The sequence below is a fragment of the Gobius niger genome (assembly GCF_951799975.1).
Source record: "Gobius niger genome assembly, chromosome: 3".
Classification (NCBI taxonomy): domain Eukaryota; kingdom Metazoa; phylum Chordata; class Actinopteri; order Gobiiformes; family Gobiidae; genus Gobius; species Gobius niger.
This window is the reverse complement of record NC_136854.1, coordinates 34648514-34667811: the sequence shown is the minus strand read 5'-3', so window position 1 is coordinate 34667811 and position 19298 is coordinate 34648514. Positions and strand designations below refer to the sequence as shown.

The 19298-nt window shown below is 40.8% G+C and overlaps 1 protein-coding gene and 1 long non-coding RNA gene across 21 annotated transcripts in view; one reads left to right on the top strand and one right to left on the bottom strand.

Moving 5' to 3' along the window:
* Positions 1–19053, top strand: part of rims1b (regulating synaptic membrane exocytosis 1b) — a 107333-nt gene extending 88280 nt beyond the window's left edge. For 16 of the 20 annotated variants that reach the window (XM_079553267.1, XM_079553265.1, XM_079553253.1 and 13 more), the window contains 8 exons: positions 357–511; positions 6304–6515; positions 8403–8441; positions 10420–10567; positions 14058–14170; positions 14257–14358; positions 16089–16228; positions 17574–19053. In XM_079553267.1, coding sequence (XP_079409393.1) covers positions 357–511; positions 6304–6515; positions 8403–8441; positions 10420–10567; positions 14058–14170; positions 14257–14358; positions 16089–16228; positions 17574–17792 — 1128 coding nt within the window. In that variant the 3' untranslated portion in view covers positions 17793–19053. Of the gene's footprint in view, positions 1–356; positions 512–1919; positions 2079–6303; positions 6516–8402; positions 8442–10419; positions 10568–14057; positions 14171–14256; positions 14359–16088; positions 16229–17573 lie in introns of all 20 variants that reach the window. The other 4 variants (XM_079553269.1, XM_079553262.1, XM_079553261.1 and 1 more) reach the window with 3 other exon arrangements.
* On the bottom strand, positions 5864–6088 carry LOC306960940. The gene is made up of 2 exons (XR_013792733.1): positions 6011–6088; positions 5864–5946 (listed from the first exon to the last, which is right to left on the bottom strand). It is a non-coding gene; the product is annotated as an uncharacterized lncRNA (long non-coding RNA).
* Positions 19054–19298: the final 245 nt, after the last annotated feature.

The window sequence follows — 19298 nt, the reverse complement described above, 5'->3', positions numbered from 1 at the left end:
GTATAATTTGGCATATAAGCTGCAAGCTCCCCAGTTCCAGTAAAACTTGAGAAAATGTGCTCAGTTAAGGTGGGGGTTAACTTGTTAAAATAGAACAACGCTATGATAACATTTAAGGCATTTTTTTTTGGGGGGGGGGGGGCTAGAAACAAACAAAACAATAAACAGAAGTAAAATCCAAGCTCCTGATGCAGCTTTTTAAAATAGATTTCTTTTCAATCAAAGAGCATCAAATTGTATAAATTCAGCGTCAGCTCTCAAAAAAAGGTGAATATATTTGTAGCACTTTAACAGACCAGGCCTAAAACTAACTCAACACCACCCTGTTCCACCCGTTCCCCTCTCTTTCCCCTCAGAACTACGCGGGACAGCGGGGCAGCAGTGACAACACCTCAGCGCGCTCCTCGGACAGCGACATGAGCGACATGTCCATGAACTCTCGGGCCAGCAGCATCTCCCGGCTCAGCAGCACCAGCTCCATCCCGTCGGAGTATCCAGGAGGGAGGTTCAGGTTTGTCAAGTCGCCTCAAAATGTGTTGTTGAGGGAAGTGTTACAGGGAATCCCCAGGGGACACATTTTAGGCACAGGCAAGTTTGTAATTAACCTCCTACACCCCCCACCTTAAAGGAACAGGCCACCGTTTTTCCATACTGAGATATGTTCTTACCTGAGCTTAGACGAGTTGATGCGTACTTGTTTTTTACGCGTGCCCTCAGTCATGCAAAACGACCAGAGATGTTGTTAGCGTGTGGCCTCTCCCAATGTATTCCTATGGCCCCAAACAGGGGGGAAGTTAGAAGCGACCACACTAATCCACTGGTATGCACAAAGACCAGACAGGTACGTAATCAGCTCGTCTAAGCTCAGGTAAGAACATATCTCAGTATGGGAAAAACTGTGGCCTGTTCCTTTAATGGAGCGCAATTTTACCAGTTGGGCTTTACCCAAATCTAAAGGTTTCTTGACTGGAGCTTACATATTCTAGGCCAATGTAATACTGCATTTGAAAGCGAAGACCTACAAAACTGATCTAAATTTCTTCCTCATTTTGATTGTCACGTTTTTGTCCTTTTTGGTCGTGTTTTCATCATGTTTTTCTTTGCTTTTTTGACATGTTTAGGTCAAAATGAAAACTTGACAAAAACGTGACAAAAATACGACTAAAAAGCAACAAAAGATTGACACAAATTTGGCAAAATGGGACAAACACGTGACAAAAATGTGGCAAAAAAGCAACAAAAATGTGGCAAAAAAGCAACAAAATTGAGGCAAAAAAAACAGACAAAATTGCGACAAAAATATGGCAAAAAAGCAACAAAAATATGGCAAAAAATCTGGTAAAAAAGCATAAAAAATACCACAATAAAGCAACAAAATTGGGACAAAAAGCAATGAAAATGTGACCAAAAAAACGGAATGAAAATGACTAAAATGTGGAAACAAAAACAAAGATGTTTAGATGAGTTTTGTAGGTCTTAGCTTTCAAATGAGGTGTTGCACTGGCCAATTGGCTGTGCGCTCCAGTCCAGAGACTTTTAGATTTGGGTAAAGCTATAGAAAATGTTAAGGCAGGGTTTAAGGCAGGAAAAATAGATTTACAATCACAAGTAAACACAAAAAGCAGAGCTGTTCTTGATTAGAGTCAAGGGAGTCAAAGTCTTACGAATCAAATGCTGAAGGGTTTGTGGCTATAGCTATTCAGTTTTTTTTTATATTCAATTAACAATACATTAGTTCATCATATGACCCTGAAAGCCTTGGTGGTTCCCTGTTTCAAACCAAGCTTTTATTGTAATTCTTTGTGTGTTAATTTGCATTGCTTTGTGTCTGTTTTTCTGCACGCTCACACTGCTGCATGTCTGTGTCTGTCCGCGTGCATGCTCTGTCCAATCTGAAAAACACGGTATACCCGGTCCAGACTCAGGTCTCAGTCTTTAGAGGAGGAGAAGCGGGACAGGCGGATCTCGTGGGGGGTGAACGGGGAGCAGGACAGGGCGAGGGCCGCGGGGAAGAGGAGGTTTTCCCAGGAGTTAAAACGCAGGAGACACACTGTGGGAGGAGACGCCACTGATAACAGGTAAAACTATAACGGAAAATGAGCTATCATCAAGTGTAGAGGTTAAAATATTGAATTGCTGTCCAAAATTGAAAAGTTGTTGATGGGTTATCAAATAGGTTAAAGTTTGGTGTTTTTATGGACCTACTTCACATTTTTCCTGTATCTGACCACTCTTAACTTTAGTGCAAATGTCTTATTGATTGTCAAATATGTTGCCTCAGAAAAGAGAGCTAAATGCATCTGGATTTGGGGGAAATTAAAACTAAAAAGTCATTAAGTATCAGTGGGCTTCAGAAATGCTTTGTTAATATTTTTTTTAGTACTTAAGTCTCTAATTACCCAAGATACTGAAAGGTGCTGCCCATATACAGTATAAGGCTTATGATTAGGGCTGGGTACCTTTAAACAACACCAGTACGGTATGGGAAAATATAAAAGTATCAAAAGCAGGTACCAAAAAATATATTATTATAGAAGTTTTGTTTAAAATTAATACAATTATGTATTTTCCTCCCCCTACATGTTCCAGCAATGTGCTAATGTGTAGAATGAGCTCAGACCTGTTCACCACAACTGCCTCTAAAATCCTGCACTGTCACTCAGAAAGTTGTTACTTTGGGTCCGAAGTGCCGTCATGCATGAACCTGCAGTTATGCGTAAGACCTGAGGTGGCAGTAGTGAGCATAAAAATGACAAGAAGAGTGAAACATAAGGAGGAAAAAAAAAGAAAGTGTAGAAATTGGAGAAAAAGTTGAAAAAAGTGGGAAAATTGGGAAAAAATTTGGGTAAAATTGGCAAAAGATTGAAAGAAATAAAGGTAGAAAAGTGGAGAGCGCGTTTTCGGCTCTTTTGTATTTAAAAGGGAGTTTCTACATACACAATACACATGTAAAAAAAAATTAATGCAAGGAAAAGTAAAGCTACAAACAGTGGCATTCGGTTTTTAGATAAACAAAAAGAGAGATTTTAAAGGGACCAAAGAAATTTAAGGGACATTTAAGCACGGATAGTAAATGTAGGAGAGTGAGAGTGTATACGAGGGTAGGATTTCAAATATGGTGGTAAATTAAAATAAATACACTTGAAAATAAAATGAAACAAGTATCGAAAAAAATGTATCGGTACCCAGCCCTACTCATGAGGATCTTTTAAAGAATGTTATAACATATACAGAGGAGTATGAATACTTCCTGAACCCTCTGTGAGCTCATCTCCAAGCATATATTTCCCCCAGCTCCAGAGGTCAGCTACAGTCCAGTTTGTAGGCTCACACTCGCCCCTGTAGCTCGGTGCTGACAGGGACAAATGACCCTCTCCCAGTGGGCGAAGTGCGAATGTTGCGCGGCTTATTATCGCGCTAATGTATTGGCCTCAGACGGGGAGGGGGAGGGGGGGGGGACGACAAGAGAAAGGCCCTGCTCTTTATGGCCTCGCCGCGAATCGATCTCAATTGTGTTATAAAAGCACAGCCCAGTGGCATTTAGCGCAGCGACGTAAAGTGGGTTAGTGAGACGATGAAAGTTAGGCGAAGAAGTAAATAAACAACATTTGTACTTTTGTAGGAGGTAAGTTTTGCCGTTGTTTAATCGAGCTGGTGGAGGGCGCATGGGTGTCCTTAACAAGGCGGCTTTAATTGTGTTGCTTTGTCTTGAGGGTGATTGGAACATCAACTAACTCAGGGATTGGTGGTTCCCATTTGGTGAAAGAGTCTCAATATGGCCGTTTATCTATTTATCATCTAGCACAGTTATGTCCTCAAATAACCTTTCTTAATATCAGTGTTTTTGGAGTACTTTAACATGGTTTAGATCACTGCTGGTTCTCAAAATCATCCTGGTGTCCAAATCCATCCATGTGTTTCTCTGATGGGTTAATCCACCTTTAAATCAAGTGCAATAAGTGCATAGACTTTTGTTTGTTTAGGGTTTGCTCTGGCCCTTTTTTAACCTGAACCAAGCACATTTTCTCCAGTTTGGCTATACCCAAATCTAAAAGCTTAAAAAAAAAGCATCAGAGACTTGGATTTTACCTGTCTCCCCTGTACAGTAACCTCCTGTGGCCCAGGCCTGGAGAGCTCTGTCGTGTTAATGAGGCTGAAACTCAGCCCAGGACAGATCAATAGGCAGGTAATTAGCAGTGATCAGCGGAGAGAAGGCCCATTCAGACGGAAACGCAGGTGTGATTTAGGTCGTTAGGACTTAGAACTACAAAGACTTAGAACTACAAAGATGAGAGTAGCCATTAATAGAGGGGAGGGACTTAGCCAAGCTAAACTCCTCCCTGTGGTCTATATCTAGTCTGTGGGCTTAAACTCTAGTGGAGCTAATGAAGCCCTTTGGATGAGAGGTGAAACGTTCGACACTTCAACTACAGAAGTACAGAAGACGACTCAAGAACCTTCATTGAAGATGGACAACTCCTGTTCGACTAAAAGCAGACAGCAACAAAGAAATTGACAAAAGCATGACAAAAACGCTTCAGAAATGTGACAAAAACGCAGTGAGTCAAGAAGCTTTTAGATTCGGGTGAAACTGAACTGGAAACTGGGGAGATAAGAGGTTAACTTATTAATCCACCCTCAGCTTTTTTTGAACCACTTGTTTCTTGCCTCTCTCATTTTGTCCGTGTTTGTGTTGTGTGTGTAGATGTCCGCCTCTCCCTGCATGTCTCAGATCCCTCCTTGCATGTGTCTCGTGCTGTGACGGCTTGGACCCCTGTATCCGACCCACGCCGGACCCACCCTTACCCTCCTCCTCCTCCTCCTCCTCCTCCTACCCACCCTCCTCTCACCTGCCCTACCCCACACCACAGAAGGCAGTAGCGGAGAGGCCCCAGAGCACCCTGCCTCGCTGTAGTCACTCCCCCCACCGGTCTGTGAGGGAAGCTGATGTTTTGGGGGATAGGGGCAGTGTGGCCGGGATGTCCTGCAGCACGCTGACCCCGTCTGAACACATGGACATGAGGAGGCTGCTCCGGGCCAGGGGGCAGCAGAGAGTCACGGGGCACATGTGTCCAAGTGCACTAAACTGTTTCAGAGCCAAGAATACCAGTGAATGTTAGACAGAATATACAATTCAATGTTGACTCTTCAAAGCTACTTTCGGGTGTATAGTATAATAATATAAAGAAAGTGCAGCAGAAAAGCTTCTTCCGGTCAATTCTTTGATTCTTCAGTTGTAAATCCTGTCCACAGACTATTGAGTAAAGAGTTAAACATTTATAAAACCAGCAAAGTTCAGCATTTTATACTCTTTAAAGTGCCATTCTAAAAGGTTACAATCTGAGCGTTTTTGTTGTTTATAAGAGCACATATGGGGCTGGGTACTGCTGTTACATTTTTTTTCTTTAACAATACTTTGTTGTTCAATACCGATGCCTGAAAAACACTTTTTCCGATACTTATCGAAAGGAGACGGAATTATTTGTCAACTAGAACCGGAAAACAGAACAATAATGTGCGAAAGATCTGCAAATCTTGTTCATCTCCAATCTCAGGAAATGTGTGAAAAATAGGGAATCCTTTGGGAAAACATTAAGGAAAATTAGGAGAAATTGTGGCAAAAATAAGGACGAGTTTATTTTAAAAAATTACAAAAATAGGGGTAAATAATTGAGGTAAAATTAGGGAAAATATTAGTAATTTAAAAAAGTGAAAAAATATTAAAACAAGAAAAGAAAATGTGTAAAAAAAAATAAAAAAAAGGGGGGGGGGGGGGGAATCGGGTGCAAAGAATTGAGTAAAAATGGGGATTTTTATTTTTTAATTTTTTTTTTAAACAAGAAATCATTTATTTGAGCTGAAACAACAAAGTCACTTCCTTCAATGCTGTACCTGGACCAACAGCATCAAAACTGGCATCTAAAGGTATCAGATTTTTTTCGGTACCTGCTGTTGATACTGTAATTTTTTTTCGATACCGGTATTACCTTAACCGATTTTTTTCTGACACTGGTGTAAGTTAACGGTACCCAGCCCTAGTACTGTAGAAGTTTCAATAATTGTTTTGGTTAAAATTATTTGCCTCATCCAGTTGACTGTAATGGATGTTATTGTCTTGTAAACCCTTTCCATGTGTCAGGCAACAGTTGAACATTCCCCCAAAACATTGCCCTGTGTGTTCATCCACACTCTTCCCCATTACCCCGTTTATCCACTAAACCAGGTACAGTATGCTAAACGTGTCTTGGCCTTGTATGAAGTCCAAATAATAAAGGTATAATTCTGCTCCCTCTCTTCGTTCAGGATGCGAGGGTCGGGGGGCCGCAGCATGATGAAGAGCTCCAGCGTGAGCAGCGAGATCTACAGTCAGGAGCGGACAGACGGGAGCCAGTCGGACACGGCGCTCGGGACGGTGAGCGGAGGCACCAAGAAGAGACGCTCCAGCCTCAGCGCCAAAGTGGTGGCCATCGTGGGGAACAGGCGCAGCCGCAGCACCTCTCAGATCAGCGGGCCGGGTGAGAAACGAGGCCTGTACTGTGATGCATGCTTTACGTCGGGTTAGTGTAATTACCGTAACTCCCTTTAGACGACAGCTCGAGCTCGATTGCGCGTCAGATTTGCGGCATTAACGTAAAGAAATATTTCGTAAAAGCAGCTTTACCCACAGTATAAGATAAGATAAGCCTTTATTGATCTCACAATGGAGAAATTTACTATATGCTTAGGGCTGGGTACTGTTAAATTTTTTACAATACCAGTCCTTTAACAATACTTGATTTTCGACACCGATACTCAAACAATACTTTTTCCAGTACCTATACTAAAGTATTCATCATCTAGAATCGGAAAACAGAACAATAATGTGTATAATGTGTGGAAGATCTGTATATTTAGAAGATTGGGTTCATCTCCAACGTGTGTGATAAATGGGGAATAATTTGGAGGGAAAAGATTGTGGGTTAGGTTAGGGTTAGGAAACATATTGGGGCAAAAATAGGGACACAATTATAGGGAATAAGTTGGATAAGAAAATGGCAAATATGGGGGGGAAATATGAAAGTATTACTTACAAAAATGAGAGGGGAGAAAATGGGAAAACGAGAACAAAAGTGGGGCAAAAAATAAGAAAAGAAAATGAGGATAATGGGGCAAAGACTGGGCAAAAAAAAAGAAAAACGGGAAAAATAGAGGGAAAAAAATAGGTTTAATTAATTGAGCTTAAAGGAATAGGCTACTATTTTTCCATACTGAGATATGTTCATACGTGAGCTTAGATGAGTTGATGCGTACCTGTCTGGTCTTTGTGCGTGCGCTCAGTCACGCACAAAGACCAAAGACAAGTATATTCCTATGGACCCAAACAGGGGTGAAGTTAGAAGCGACCAAGCTCTTTCATATTTCCCCTATTTAGTTGCGTGAGTAGTTACACGATCCAAGAATAGTCACATAAAAAGGACAGAAAGGGGTACTATATTGTATGGCTAAAAACACCTTAGGAGCACTTCGACGTCCATGCAGTAATATCTTCAGAATTCTTTAGGTGTGACAATATTACTGTGCAGATTTCGAAGTGCTCCTAAGGTGTTATTACGCCTTACAATATAGCACCCTTTTTATCCGCTTAGAAAATCGACTAGACTTGGATCGTGTAACTACTCACGGAAATGTATTTAAATAGGGAAAACGTGGAAGAGCTTGGTCGCTTCTAACTTCACCCCCATTTGGATCCATAGAGGAGAGGAGGACAGTCTAAATGCTAACAACACCTTTGGTCTTTTTTTCGTGACTGAAGACATGCATAAAGACCAGAGAGGTACGCATCAACTCGTCCAAACTCAAATGAGAACATATCTTAGTAGGGAGAAACAGTGGCCTGTTCCTTTAAACAAACAAGTCACTTCCTTTAATGCTGCCCCTGGACCAACAGCATCAAAACATGGATCTAAAGATACAAGACTTTTTTTCTGTACCTGCTTTCGATACTTTCATTTTCTCAATACCGGTAGTACCTATAACATTTTTCCGATACCGTACTAGTATTGTTTAACGTTACCCATCCCTATAGAGGCCTTCAGAGAAACTAACTAACTCACTTAACTTCCCTGACAAGATAAGATAATCCTTTATTGATCTCACAATGGAGAAATTCACAACAACAGTCGTTGGTGATTCGGTGCTTGTAAATCTCAATGCAAAACAATAAGCAGCGTTGCATAACAGTTTGCTTCCTGGTTTCGCCCCCGCAGTTTCAGCGGTTTGAGTTCAATTAGCCTTCTTTGAAAGCAGACATGATGAAAGGCATGTGCGGCGGTATTATTTTTCTGTTGTGGACATGAAAAGCTTTCAGTGGACGCTGTGCCACAGGTTGATTGGTCTCTGTCATTTTCTGTCTGTTATTGTAGACCAAAGAGAAGGAAGAGGAAGGAGACTACAGTTTAAAGGCAATGATATGTTTTGAATCATAAAAACTTTTTGAAATGTATTTTGATTCGGGTATTTTGAAGGTATAAAGTACTCGATATAACTGGCATTTTCAGCCCATTCAGTCAAAGATTTGGACTTGGTTTTGATTGGAAGCTCGCTCAATATAAAAATTCCTCTGAAATAATTTTTGATCAATGATTACCAACCTCTCTCTCAGTGAACCTGGACCTTTACCCCTTTCCAATCTGACAAACTGCTTTATTTTATGGCAGTGTTTGATCATTTTTGATTAAATTCATTGTCTGGTGAAGACACAGAATGCCATCCCTTTATTGTAGTTCAATCTGTGGTGTTTGGATCCATTATATCAAAAGCTCCTGGGACTCACATTGAAGTTTTAAGGACTTCAGTTTTGGATCCCGTCCCCAGGGTAGGGATGTTTCTGAATTTTGTGTTTATTACTTAGTTGTATCCTGTGACTCAAACTTCAAACTACCTGAAACCTTTGTAAACAATAATAAAAAAGTTGTTTAATGCATGAGATGAACAGTTTCAAAGAACGCATGCAAATAGATATAACTTAGTTCTAATGTGTCTGTGGAGGCTCTCAGTCGTACAGGAGTTGAGTCGTCTTCTGTGCTCTGTTGAAGTGTTGAACGTTTCGCCTCTCATCCAAAAAGCTTCCTCAGCGACATTAAAGATCAGATCAGTCCAGATAAAGACCAGGGGGAGGAGTTTCGCTTGGCTAAGTCCCTCCCCTCTATTAACAGCCACTCTCACCTATAGGGCAAGTGATATTTTTGGTAATTTCCGCACACTTTACATATGGCCTCCCTGCTGCACATCAGGAAGGTAAAAAAAGCATGTCGTCCTGACTCAGCCAATCAGAAGAGATCACCCTACATCACTGATCACACTGCTGTGGCATTTGACCAATCAGCAGAGACTTGTCACACTCTCAACTTCCTGTTTTCTCTGAAGTCTGAAAAAGACCCAAGTCTGGCTAAATTCATGGTGCGTTTATTTACATAACTTGAAAACTAACCATGGTAAGTTAATGAATCTCATACATTTTATTGGTGAATAATTGTGCTAAGTGATGATATATGTGTTTGGAGGATGTAGTGAAATAAGTGAAATTACAGCATGAAAAAGACACGTATTATAAAAACGCTTGCTTATGAAAGGTGTGATCATTCAAACATCAATATAAAAGAACACAACGCCTCCTGAATACCAGCACCCTCGAGACCTGGAAGTACTTTTTGTAGTTTTCATATATAAACCTTTATCATTTTATTTGACCAGTTTAGGGCAAGGAAACTTCGCTTACATTGATTTTCTCCATGATGATGAAAAATCTAGAAAAATGTTACAACAGAAATACACTTCTTCCCCAATAACACTCTTAAGTTGAAATTATTTATTTCAAGGTATTTTAATGAGTTAAGAGTCTTTGTAGTTCTACATCCTAACGATCTACCTGAAACCTGAGTTTCAGTCTGAACACTCCTCTTAAACTACTAAGAAGTTTACCTACAGGTGAGAGTAGCTGTTAGGGACTGAGTCAAGCGAAACTCCTCCCCATGGTCTTTCTCTGGACTGCAGGCTCAACTGATCTTTAGTGTTGCTGACGAAACCTTTTGGATGAGAAGCGAAACGTTCGACACTTCAACAACAGAGTACAGAAGACAACGAGGAACCTTCATTGAAGTTAGTTCTAATGTGTACTTTTACATCGGTCACAATGTGCTCTTTTACTATGTCCCAATCTGGGAGATTGGGACATAAATAGGAATTCCAAACATCGGCACAGTCCAATAAATGAAAACAGCGAGACATTGCAGTCACCAACACTGCCCCGTGTGCAGTGACTTTGTTAATCTCGAAATGTTCAGCTGTTTTTATTTGTCAGACTTTGCTTATCTGATGTTCAAAGCTTTTTGAAACCATTGTGAAATCATGACACATTCCCCTCTCTCTCCTTGTACGCAGAAGGCAAGGCTAAGAAGGAGAAGGGCGCCCCCATCCAGCGGAGCACGGAAACCGGCCTGGCGGTGGAGATGGTGCGGAGCATGCCCAGCCGACAGCCCAGCCGCGAGTCCAACAACGGCAGCATCCACAGCTGCAACTCCGAGGGGAAGTCAGTACCACCGTATCCTGTTTTCACACAAACTAATCTCTCTCTGTGTTATATAACTGTCTCTCAAAGGAAACAGACTCTTTACAGTGTTCGTTTGCACCTGTGCTGTCGGGTCAGCTACATGTTAACAAATGGCATCCTGGATATGGCAGGTTCCATAGATAACTGAAGTGTTTGTAAACTCCAGGGCTGCAGCTGTCATTCGGGTGGGAATCGAGGGTCATCTACAATTTTAGACTTTATTCATTTTATTTAGAGATAATGTCATTTATCCCTAATTGATGCATTTCATTTAGGTATTTTTCCTGATTATTTACACCCACTTTATACACAATTGAGACCCTTTATTGGCCAGTTGATTTGATCTGGTTGTAGACTGATACTTAGAAGGTCAAATATTTCATAAGGTGTGAAAAGTTTGAGAACCACTGATATAGGAAAATCATAATCTCTTGTTCAAGAAAGATAATGTAATGCAAACTAGTATATATTTGTAGATACAGGTCAAATGCACCCAGTGAATGGATACTTAAGACAATCTCTGTGACTCTGCTGGCACTGTAGCCCACACCGCAAGAATGGTCTGGATTAGGAATGCAAAATATATCGGAAAAAATATCATATCGCGATATTAGGTGATGCAATATCCGTATCGCAGGAAGCCACAATACAATATATCGCAACATCACTAAAACCTTCATCTGACTGAGATCAAATGATTTTTTTGGCAAACTCAGCCAAAAACAAACAATGCATTGAACTTATACATGTGTAAAAGTTCAATTTTAGTTAAACATGTCCTAATTCAGTAAATTTTAGTCTTCTTTGCAAAAGGTTCATATTGTCTTCTCAGTGTAAACTATTAACTATGAATGAACTAAACTATTGATTGTTCTTTTAGTAAGACAGAAGGTTTGTTTACCTGCTTTCTAGTTCGATCACTTCCTGTGATCTTCCTGGAGGTAATGTGTCGTAGGCAGCAGACACAGATTTTCCATTTTGCATCCTACTGACTGGAAAATCCATGTAATCTGTCTACGACACGTCACCTCCACCATCAGGTCAGAGGAAGATCATAGCAAGTGATCGAAACTAATAAAGCAGGTAAACTAACCTTCTGTCTAACTAAAAGAACAATTGTTTGTTTTGGTCCTGATGTGGTGTTTTTTTTTTTTAAGTCTTGCTTTGACACAGTCTGCTGAAAAACTTGTTACTCACAATTTGTGCCTAATTAGAAAGGAACATTTTGTGCTGATTTAGTGAAATATCGCAATAATATCGCACAGTCATATCACATATCTCAAGTTACTTCAATATCGTTCAGCCCTAGTCTGGATTGTAATCTAAACTCCTGGGTGGGGTTTCCTCTGGGTGCTCCTGTCATCCCCATCAACCCAAAACATGCACCGGGGGCTAATTTCCAAGATCCTGGTTGAAGATCAGGCAATCAGACTCTCTGGGCATTGCACTGCAGCCAGTCTCCCACTTATATGATGGGTCAAATGCAAAGGACAGATTCCCTCATGTCTACAAATATGTTCATGTTGCACCACTTAAGGTTAATAGTGTCGGTGATGGCCTCACATGCTACAGGTCTTTTTTATATATATATTCTCCCTCATCCAAAACATACCGTGAGTGATGTTTCAGTTATCCTGCATTTGGCTGCCTCACTTTTTTTTACTCTCACCACTGAATTTAAAATAATATTCCTCATGAAAGGCGCATTTATCAGGAAGTTATGTGCCAAGCGTCTCCATGTAACCATTGCCTTTTTTTAATTAACAGTTAGCTGAGCTCTGTGAAGCTAATCTGCTACAAAACACACACGCACAACACACACACGCACACACACACACACACACAAATGGGGGGTGTGTGTGTGTGTGACAGAATCAAATTAAGGCCTGCTGTTTTCTGTGATGGATTAACTCACTTGGGTAATTCCACAGATTATTTTCTCGCTGTAAATGATTGCTGGCAGAGCGGGCTGTGAAATGAGGTGTCTATCCCCAAATGCTGACTGGGTACAGCGGGTTTGAGCAGTCTTTAGTCAGCAGATACAGGTAAAGTGCAGCCCTCTGCGAGCTTAGATTTACCACCCCAGACAGGTGCAGCCACAATAACCCTAAAAATGACAAGGAGCACATCTCTTATCAGCACCAAGCCAAATCTTGTTACAGTAGTTTGTGGGTTACAGTGTTTGGCATCTCTCAGCAACACGGAGGAAGTTTTCCCTCTCGGAGCATTGACGGAATCTTATACAACTTTTAACATTTTGTTGCATTTGCCAGTCTCAACTTATGTTTTGCAGTTTGATTATTGTTAACTGCACGACGTGAAAATCAATCAATATGCAATAATTGTCTTGAATGCAACTATTATTTTTTGTTTAAATTGTTTTCAAAATGAGACTAGTTTTGCATAAAAGTAAACAAAACCAAACCATGACCAAGATTTACATTTAAGTTAAGTTAATTTGTACTAAAACTGAACTTTTTCACATTTTTAAATCCATGTGTTTCTTTTAAGGCTGTGCTGGCAAAAAAAACTAAATCCTGTTTTGTGATATGTGGTGGTTTCTTTTGAAATTGATCTTGTGCAGGGCCTGGCACCTTAGGCAAGATTGAACTTTTGCGCAAAAAATTGAAATAAATAAATTGGGAAAGTAATATTAATTAATTTCCATTTGTATTTCTCCAAATTTGAGCCCTTATCTGAATTCTCTTGCCCCAAAATAACTCTAACTTCTAGTTGTTGTTTTTTTTTTGTGCTTTTTGTTCCTGAATCCTTTTGGACACACTTTGGATAAGGAAAGTTTTATGTTATGTGATTATGATAATCATTGTTATAAAATATATTTCGTTTATCTATTCATTAAAAAAATCTGAACATGTGAATGATGAAACGTGCACAACAGTTATATTGAAGGAGGAACCTCTACTTCTGAAGTAAATTTACGAATTTTCAACGCGATGTTCAACAGCTCCCCAAAGGCGTAGAATGACCAGGGAGGACTTGTTTGAAAGCTTGATATTTCTAGTTTCCAACACAAAAGACCACAAGTCTCAATCTATTTCTCTTCCAAAGTTATGTCCGAAAATCGGCAATGGTGGATTCAAAAATGAAAGTGCAATTCGGCACCTCCTCCAGCAGATGGCGCCCTATGCGGCCACCTGAGTCGCCTATTCCCAGGATCAGCCTTGATCTTGCGCCACCTAATATCGCAATAATAATAATAATTTGACGATATGTTGTGCAACCCTGTTGAATTGCTACTATATTGTATATATACAGTATATATACAATATTGTCAATTCTACACCCACATACATTGAGAGTTTTGCATCAGAAAGAAAATGTGCATATGAATAGCTCAATATTAGCAGTAATAAGGTGTTGACCACAAAAGGGGAAAGCCATATATTTCAGTGTATTAAGTGCATGATTATAAAGGCTGTAATAACAAAAGCGTCGCTTTAATTTCCAGCCTGATCTTCTCTGGGGTGAACCTGGGTGCCAGCAGTCAGCTGAGTGGCTTCCTGGATGGATTGGGTCCAGCGCAGTTAGTGGGCAGGCAGACACTCGCCACGCCTGCCATTGGTGAGTAAACTCTCATTTACTTTACCCCAAAAAATCAATCCCAGTGCAGTCTGTTTTGTTATATTGAAGCCCTGCTACTCCTTTAGGTGACATTCAAATCGGGATGATGGAGAAGAAGAGTCAGCTGGAGGTGGAGGTGATAAGAGCGCGAGGACTGGTGCAGAAGCCAGGATCTAAGTCTCTTCCTGGTGAGGCTTCATTTACGTGCAAGAACCTGATGACAAATTACAATCTCAGTCTTCATAATGATGCCTGTTAGTGGGTGTGATAATCAATCAATAGGCAACAAGGGAACATTTTGTCCTTATGCTGATGATTAAACTGAATAGACAACAAAGCCTGAGCAAGTTTGATGAAACCCAAACAGTTGGTCAGTGTTTCTCAAAGGTGACAGCACAGTGGCTGCTTCAGATGGCACCTCTTTAAGTCTTGTGGGTTTTTCTTTTCTTTTTATTCATGTCTTTGTTCTCTTTTGGGGTGGCGCTTGTTTAAAACCACTTCAGTCATGATTTAGCCCAGGTTTAGTCCTGGTTCAGTCTGGTTGCTTTGGGCCAGAATAGTTCTGGTAAAAGCCTAGTTTTGATCTGGTGGTACGAGTCAACCTTTTAGACTGTTCTCGGTGGGAACTGAAACAGCAGCCTCTTGGAAATTGTCAAAGGTCACATTTATAAAGCGCTTATTTCTAACTCCATTGAGCTATCAAAAAACCTGTTCATGTTAGAGGTCGACCGATTTGGCTTTTTTTCACCCCAAGTGAATGGTCTGTAATCCTGTAAAAACATAAATACTCGGTCACTCCAGCAGTGGCCGATTTTATTTTTTCACTTTAGGTGATCCAATCATAGGTTTTGCCCCGGCCTTGATTAGCTGCTGTTAGAATTAGCATATTGTTGCTAGCCATGGCATTTTGCACAGCTTGTACCAATACAGCGACTGAATGTAACTCAGCGGTTGAATTCTCCGGGTTCTGTGCTTCTGTGCAGCATGTCCATATTGACTGTGGTTTAATGAAACTTGTGTTACTGTTTAACAAACTTGGGTAACACTTTATATTAAGGTGTGCTCGTAAAGTATTAATAAGGTACTAATAAGCATTAGTAATATGCTTGTAAAGTATTGACACACTGCTTATTATACTTTAATCTCTTAACATACTAATAGACCATTAATAATTGGCTTATTCATAGCCAACCCTAAACCTAACCCTAACCTTAACCCTTACCCTAACACTAAAAGGATTTACTAATGCTTATTAATACTTAATGAGCACACCTTAATCTAAAGCGATACCTTGTAGCTAACCGAGTTTTATCGTGATGTTTCTCTGTTCCCCTGAGGTCTAGGAAGTTGTGAGAGACTTGCTTTAAAGCCCCAACTTAGCTCTTTCCAATGCAAATGTAAAGTCTCTGTCATTCTTGGTCCGGGAGATATTGCCGTTTTTCGGCGTTAAATGTGTTTGTATTGTAAAATACCCAAATATCGGCCCGATACAGTATATTGGTCGACCTCTAGGTCATATACTCATCTCACCACTGCATGCAGACACTTGTGCCATGTGGTCTTACCCATGGACACAATGGCAAAATATGCACAGACGAAAGGGTGGATTGAACTGCCAACATTAGGATCAGTGGGGGACTACTCTGTCACCTGAGCCACTTTTCTTCTCCTATAAAAGCCCAAAGAACAACCAGTAGTGAATTAATGCTGGCTTTGACATTTGAAATGTTATTATATCAATATATCACCATAAAAGCCTTTAATGATCTACAATAAAGTGGTCATAATGTTTTTGCCTAATTTGTGTTATGCTGTCAGTTTAAGTTTTGCAACTACCACCCAACAAGAATATAAACTTCTGGCCTCAAGAATGGTGTCTATTGCTAATGGCTTTTTATTGCTCTGTTTCTCCGCACAGCTCCTTATGTCAAGGTCTATCTGCTGAATAATGGGGCGTACGTAGCCAAAAAGAAAACCAAGATTGCACGGAAAACACTTGACCCGCTGTACCAGCAAGCACTGCTATTCGACGAGAGCCCACAGGGTAAAGTCTTACAGGTGAGGGGAAAAAATTACTTCTTTCTATTGGAGTGTTGAGAGCTTTTTCCACCTGTGACTTAATAAATGGGTTTCATAAAAATAGAGAAAGTTTCGTCAGAGGTGGACACAGACGTTTGAAGTGCAATTTGAAACTATGTAGGCTGAAAAGACTGGTTATTCAAATCGTTGCTAAAGTAAAAGTAAAGCCACAAAAGTTACTGTTGTTTCTTATACAAATGAATATCAAGTAATGTGCTATTTTTGTGTTAAATAAACCTTTCAATTTAATATAAACCAAGAATTATACATGTCCTAATAGATAACAGATATGAGTATAGTTGAATACTACATAATATACTTATTATTTTATCTTTAATAGACTGCAGTGGCTTATCAGATTACTCATGACTTATTCACTATTCAAATAATCAATGGCTAATTTAGAAATCAATAAACGTACACGGATGAAGATAACATGCTTAAGCTTTTTCATTGTATTTTTTCTCACTTTTTCGTCAAATTTTTGTCACTTTTTCATCGCATTATTGTCACTTTTTTGTCACATTTTCGTCAAAGTTTTGTCACATTTTTTGGTCACTTTGGCCCCTGGCGCAGAGTCGGGGGCAAAGCTCTCGATTATCCGATCCATCTACGTTCCCGCCCTCACCTATGGTCATGAGATTTGGGCAATGAGCGAAAGGACAAGATCGCGAATACAAGCGGCCGAAGTGAGTTCCCTACGCTGGCTGGGCGCACCCTTCGAGATCAGGGGTGAGGAGCTCAGTCACCCCGGAGGAGCTCGGAGTAGAGTTGCTTCTCCTTCACGTCGAAAGGGGCCAGCTCTTCCCTCGGGAGGTGTTCCGGGCATGTCCTATTGGAACAAGGCCTCGTGGAAGGCCCAGGACACGCTGGTGGGACTATGTCTCTGTGCTGGCCTGGTGCCGCCTCGGGGTCCCCCCCAGAACAGCTGGAGGAGGTGTGCGTGGATCGGGAAGTCTGGGCATCCCTGCTGAGACTGCTGCCTCCGCGACCCGGATAAAGCGGAAGAAAATGGATGTTGTCACTTTTTCGTTGCATTTTCATCCTCATTTGCATCTCATTTTCGTTGCTATTTAGACAATTTGGGTAAAGCCAAACTGGATTTGCTCAGTCCAGGTGGAGGTTAAGAGGTTGAAAGAGGTTTTATCTAACTGTATACATTTTTTGTGATTTGTGGAAAACATTATTGCATAAAATATTTTCTGAGCGGGTTCTAATTTGCATGTCATTGTGACTGTGGTTCCAATCTGGTGAAACCCCTCAAAGGCGTATAATGTTACACAGTAGATGTAACCCAGCCCCCCCCTGATCTTTGTGTATGTAGGTGATCGTGTGGGGAGACTACGGCCGCATGGACCATAAGAGCTTCATGGGAGTTGCACAAGTCTTACTGGACGAGCTGGACTTATCGAGCACAGTAATCGGCTGGTACAAGCTGTTCCCACCCTCCTCCCTGGTGGACCCCACACTGGCCTCTCTCACGCGGAGGGCCTCACAATCGTCACTGGACAGCTCCTCGGGGCCCCCCGGGGTCCGAACCTAGCGGACCAACTTAGTCGCCGCAGCAACTCGTAATATATATTTAAAGACAACAATCAGAGATAAAAGTCCTGTTGAGAAAGCTTTGTTGAGATCTGACAATCACTTCTGTTGTTAGTCTGTGCTAGGGACGTTTCAGTGTTCTATATGTCCATTCGAGAAAAACGAAAAGTAACTCCGACACCTCACTGAAATATTGGCGCGAGTGTCAAAAAAAAAGCATCAACAATAGCAACGTATTGTATGTAAGCGTCAGAATGTATGGACTTTGAGACAGGAGGGCATCAGCCTTCTTCAAACATAGGGGGGCGATCTACTCCTCCTCCTGTAACTACGAATACTACTGCTATTACTACTTACTGCAGAAAACCCAAGACTGCCAGGAACTCAGTCTGGAAGCACAGGGCCTTCTTTCGGTGCCTAGACCTTATCAGAGCCGCGTCACTGGTCCCTCTCTCTCTCTCTATGTCCCTATTGTTTACCATGGCTGACCTAAAGCCGCGCAGTTTGGAGGCGTTTGCTTTGTTCTTCATTTTTAGTTTTTAGGTTTTTAAATTGCACAAGATGTTTTCTGCAGTGCTCATGATGATATGTTGTCAGTCTGGTGTGTGTGCATGGAGAGAAAAAAAACTAAACACAAAGGATAAAAAACTACTAAGTGTCTGCAAGTGTTATGCGGGGGTGTATCAAAACGGGGAGGGGTGAAGATTAACTTCTTTTTTTTTTTTTTTACGGTGAGGTTAGCGTTAGGTTGTTTTCCTTGTTCCACCGCTGGTCAACAGGGCCAGTCGTCTTTGTATAGATGTACTATATTAGGCCTCCCAGGAGGCTCGACCAATAAATGAAGTTTATGTCACTTTGAGATATCACAAGGGTACAACATCGCTGTAAAAAAGAAATATAAAGAAAAAGAAAAAAAAAAAACAATGCATAGGAGAAATACTTTTTATGTGCCCTCACCCCAGCACGTTTCGATTTTTATCCTTCAGTTGTTTTATTTTGTGATTTTAACTCACAAGCACAAGAGCTTGATTTTTTACGAGAAGTCTAACTTTTTGAAGAAAAAAATAAATATGTAGTTTAAAAAAAAAAAAAAAAGGAAGCAAAGAACCCGTCACATGGTCTATAGCTATAGAATAAAACGGTAGCACTTTACTCGACAGCACAGGAATAACATGGTAATACGAGGTAAATAGCATGATATTATACACAGTAAAGATAGTTTTCAGTGAGATCATTTGGAGGGCGGTAACCATGGCGACACACTGTAAGGCTGTGTAGTTTATTTTGATGAAACGACAAGCGCTAACTACTTCTTTGTGATTGGAATATGTAAAAACAAAACCAAGACATTTGTTTAACTTGAGTAAGCAGGGCTTCAGACAGTGCAGGAACATTAACCTGCTCGCCTTCCGGGCATTACCATGGCACTTGCTTCTGTTTTGACCTCCAAAAATGTCACCTGAAAACTACCCATAGGACTACACGTAGGTATAAAGACTGGGAATAG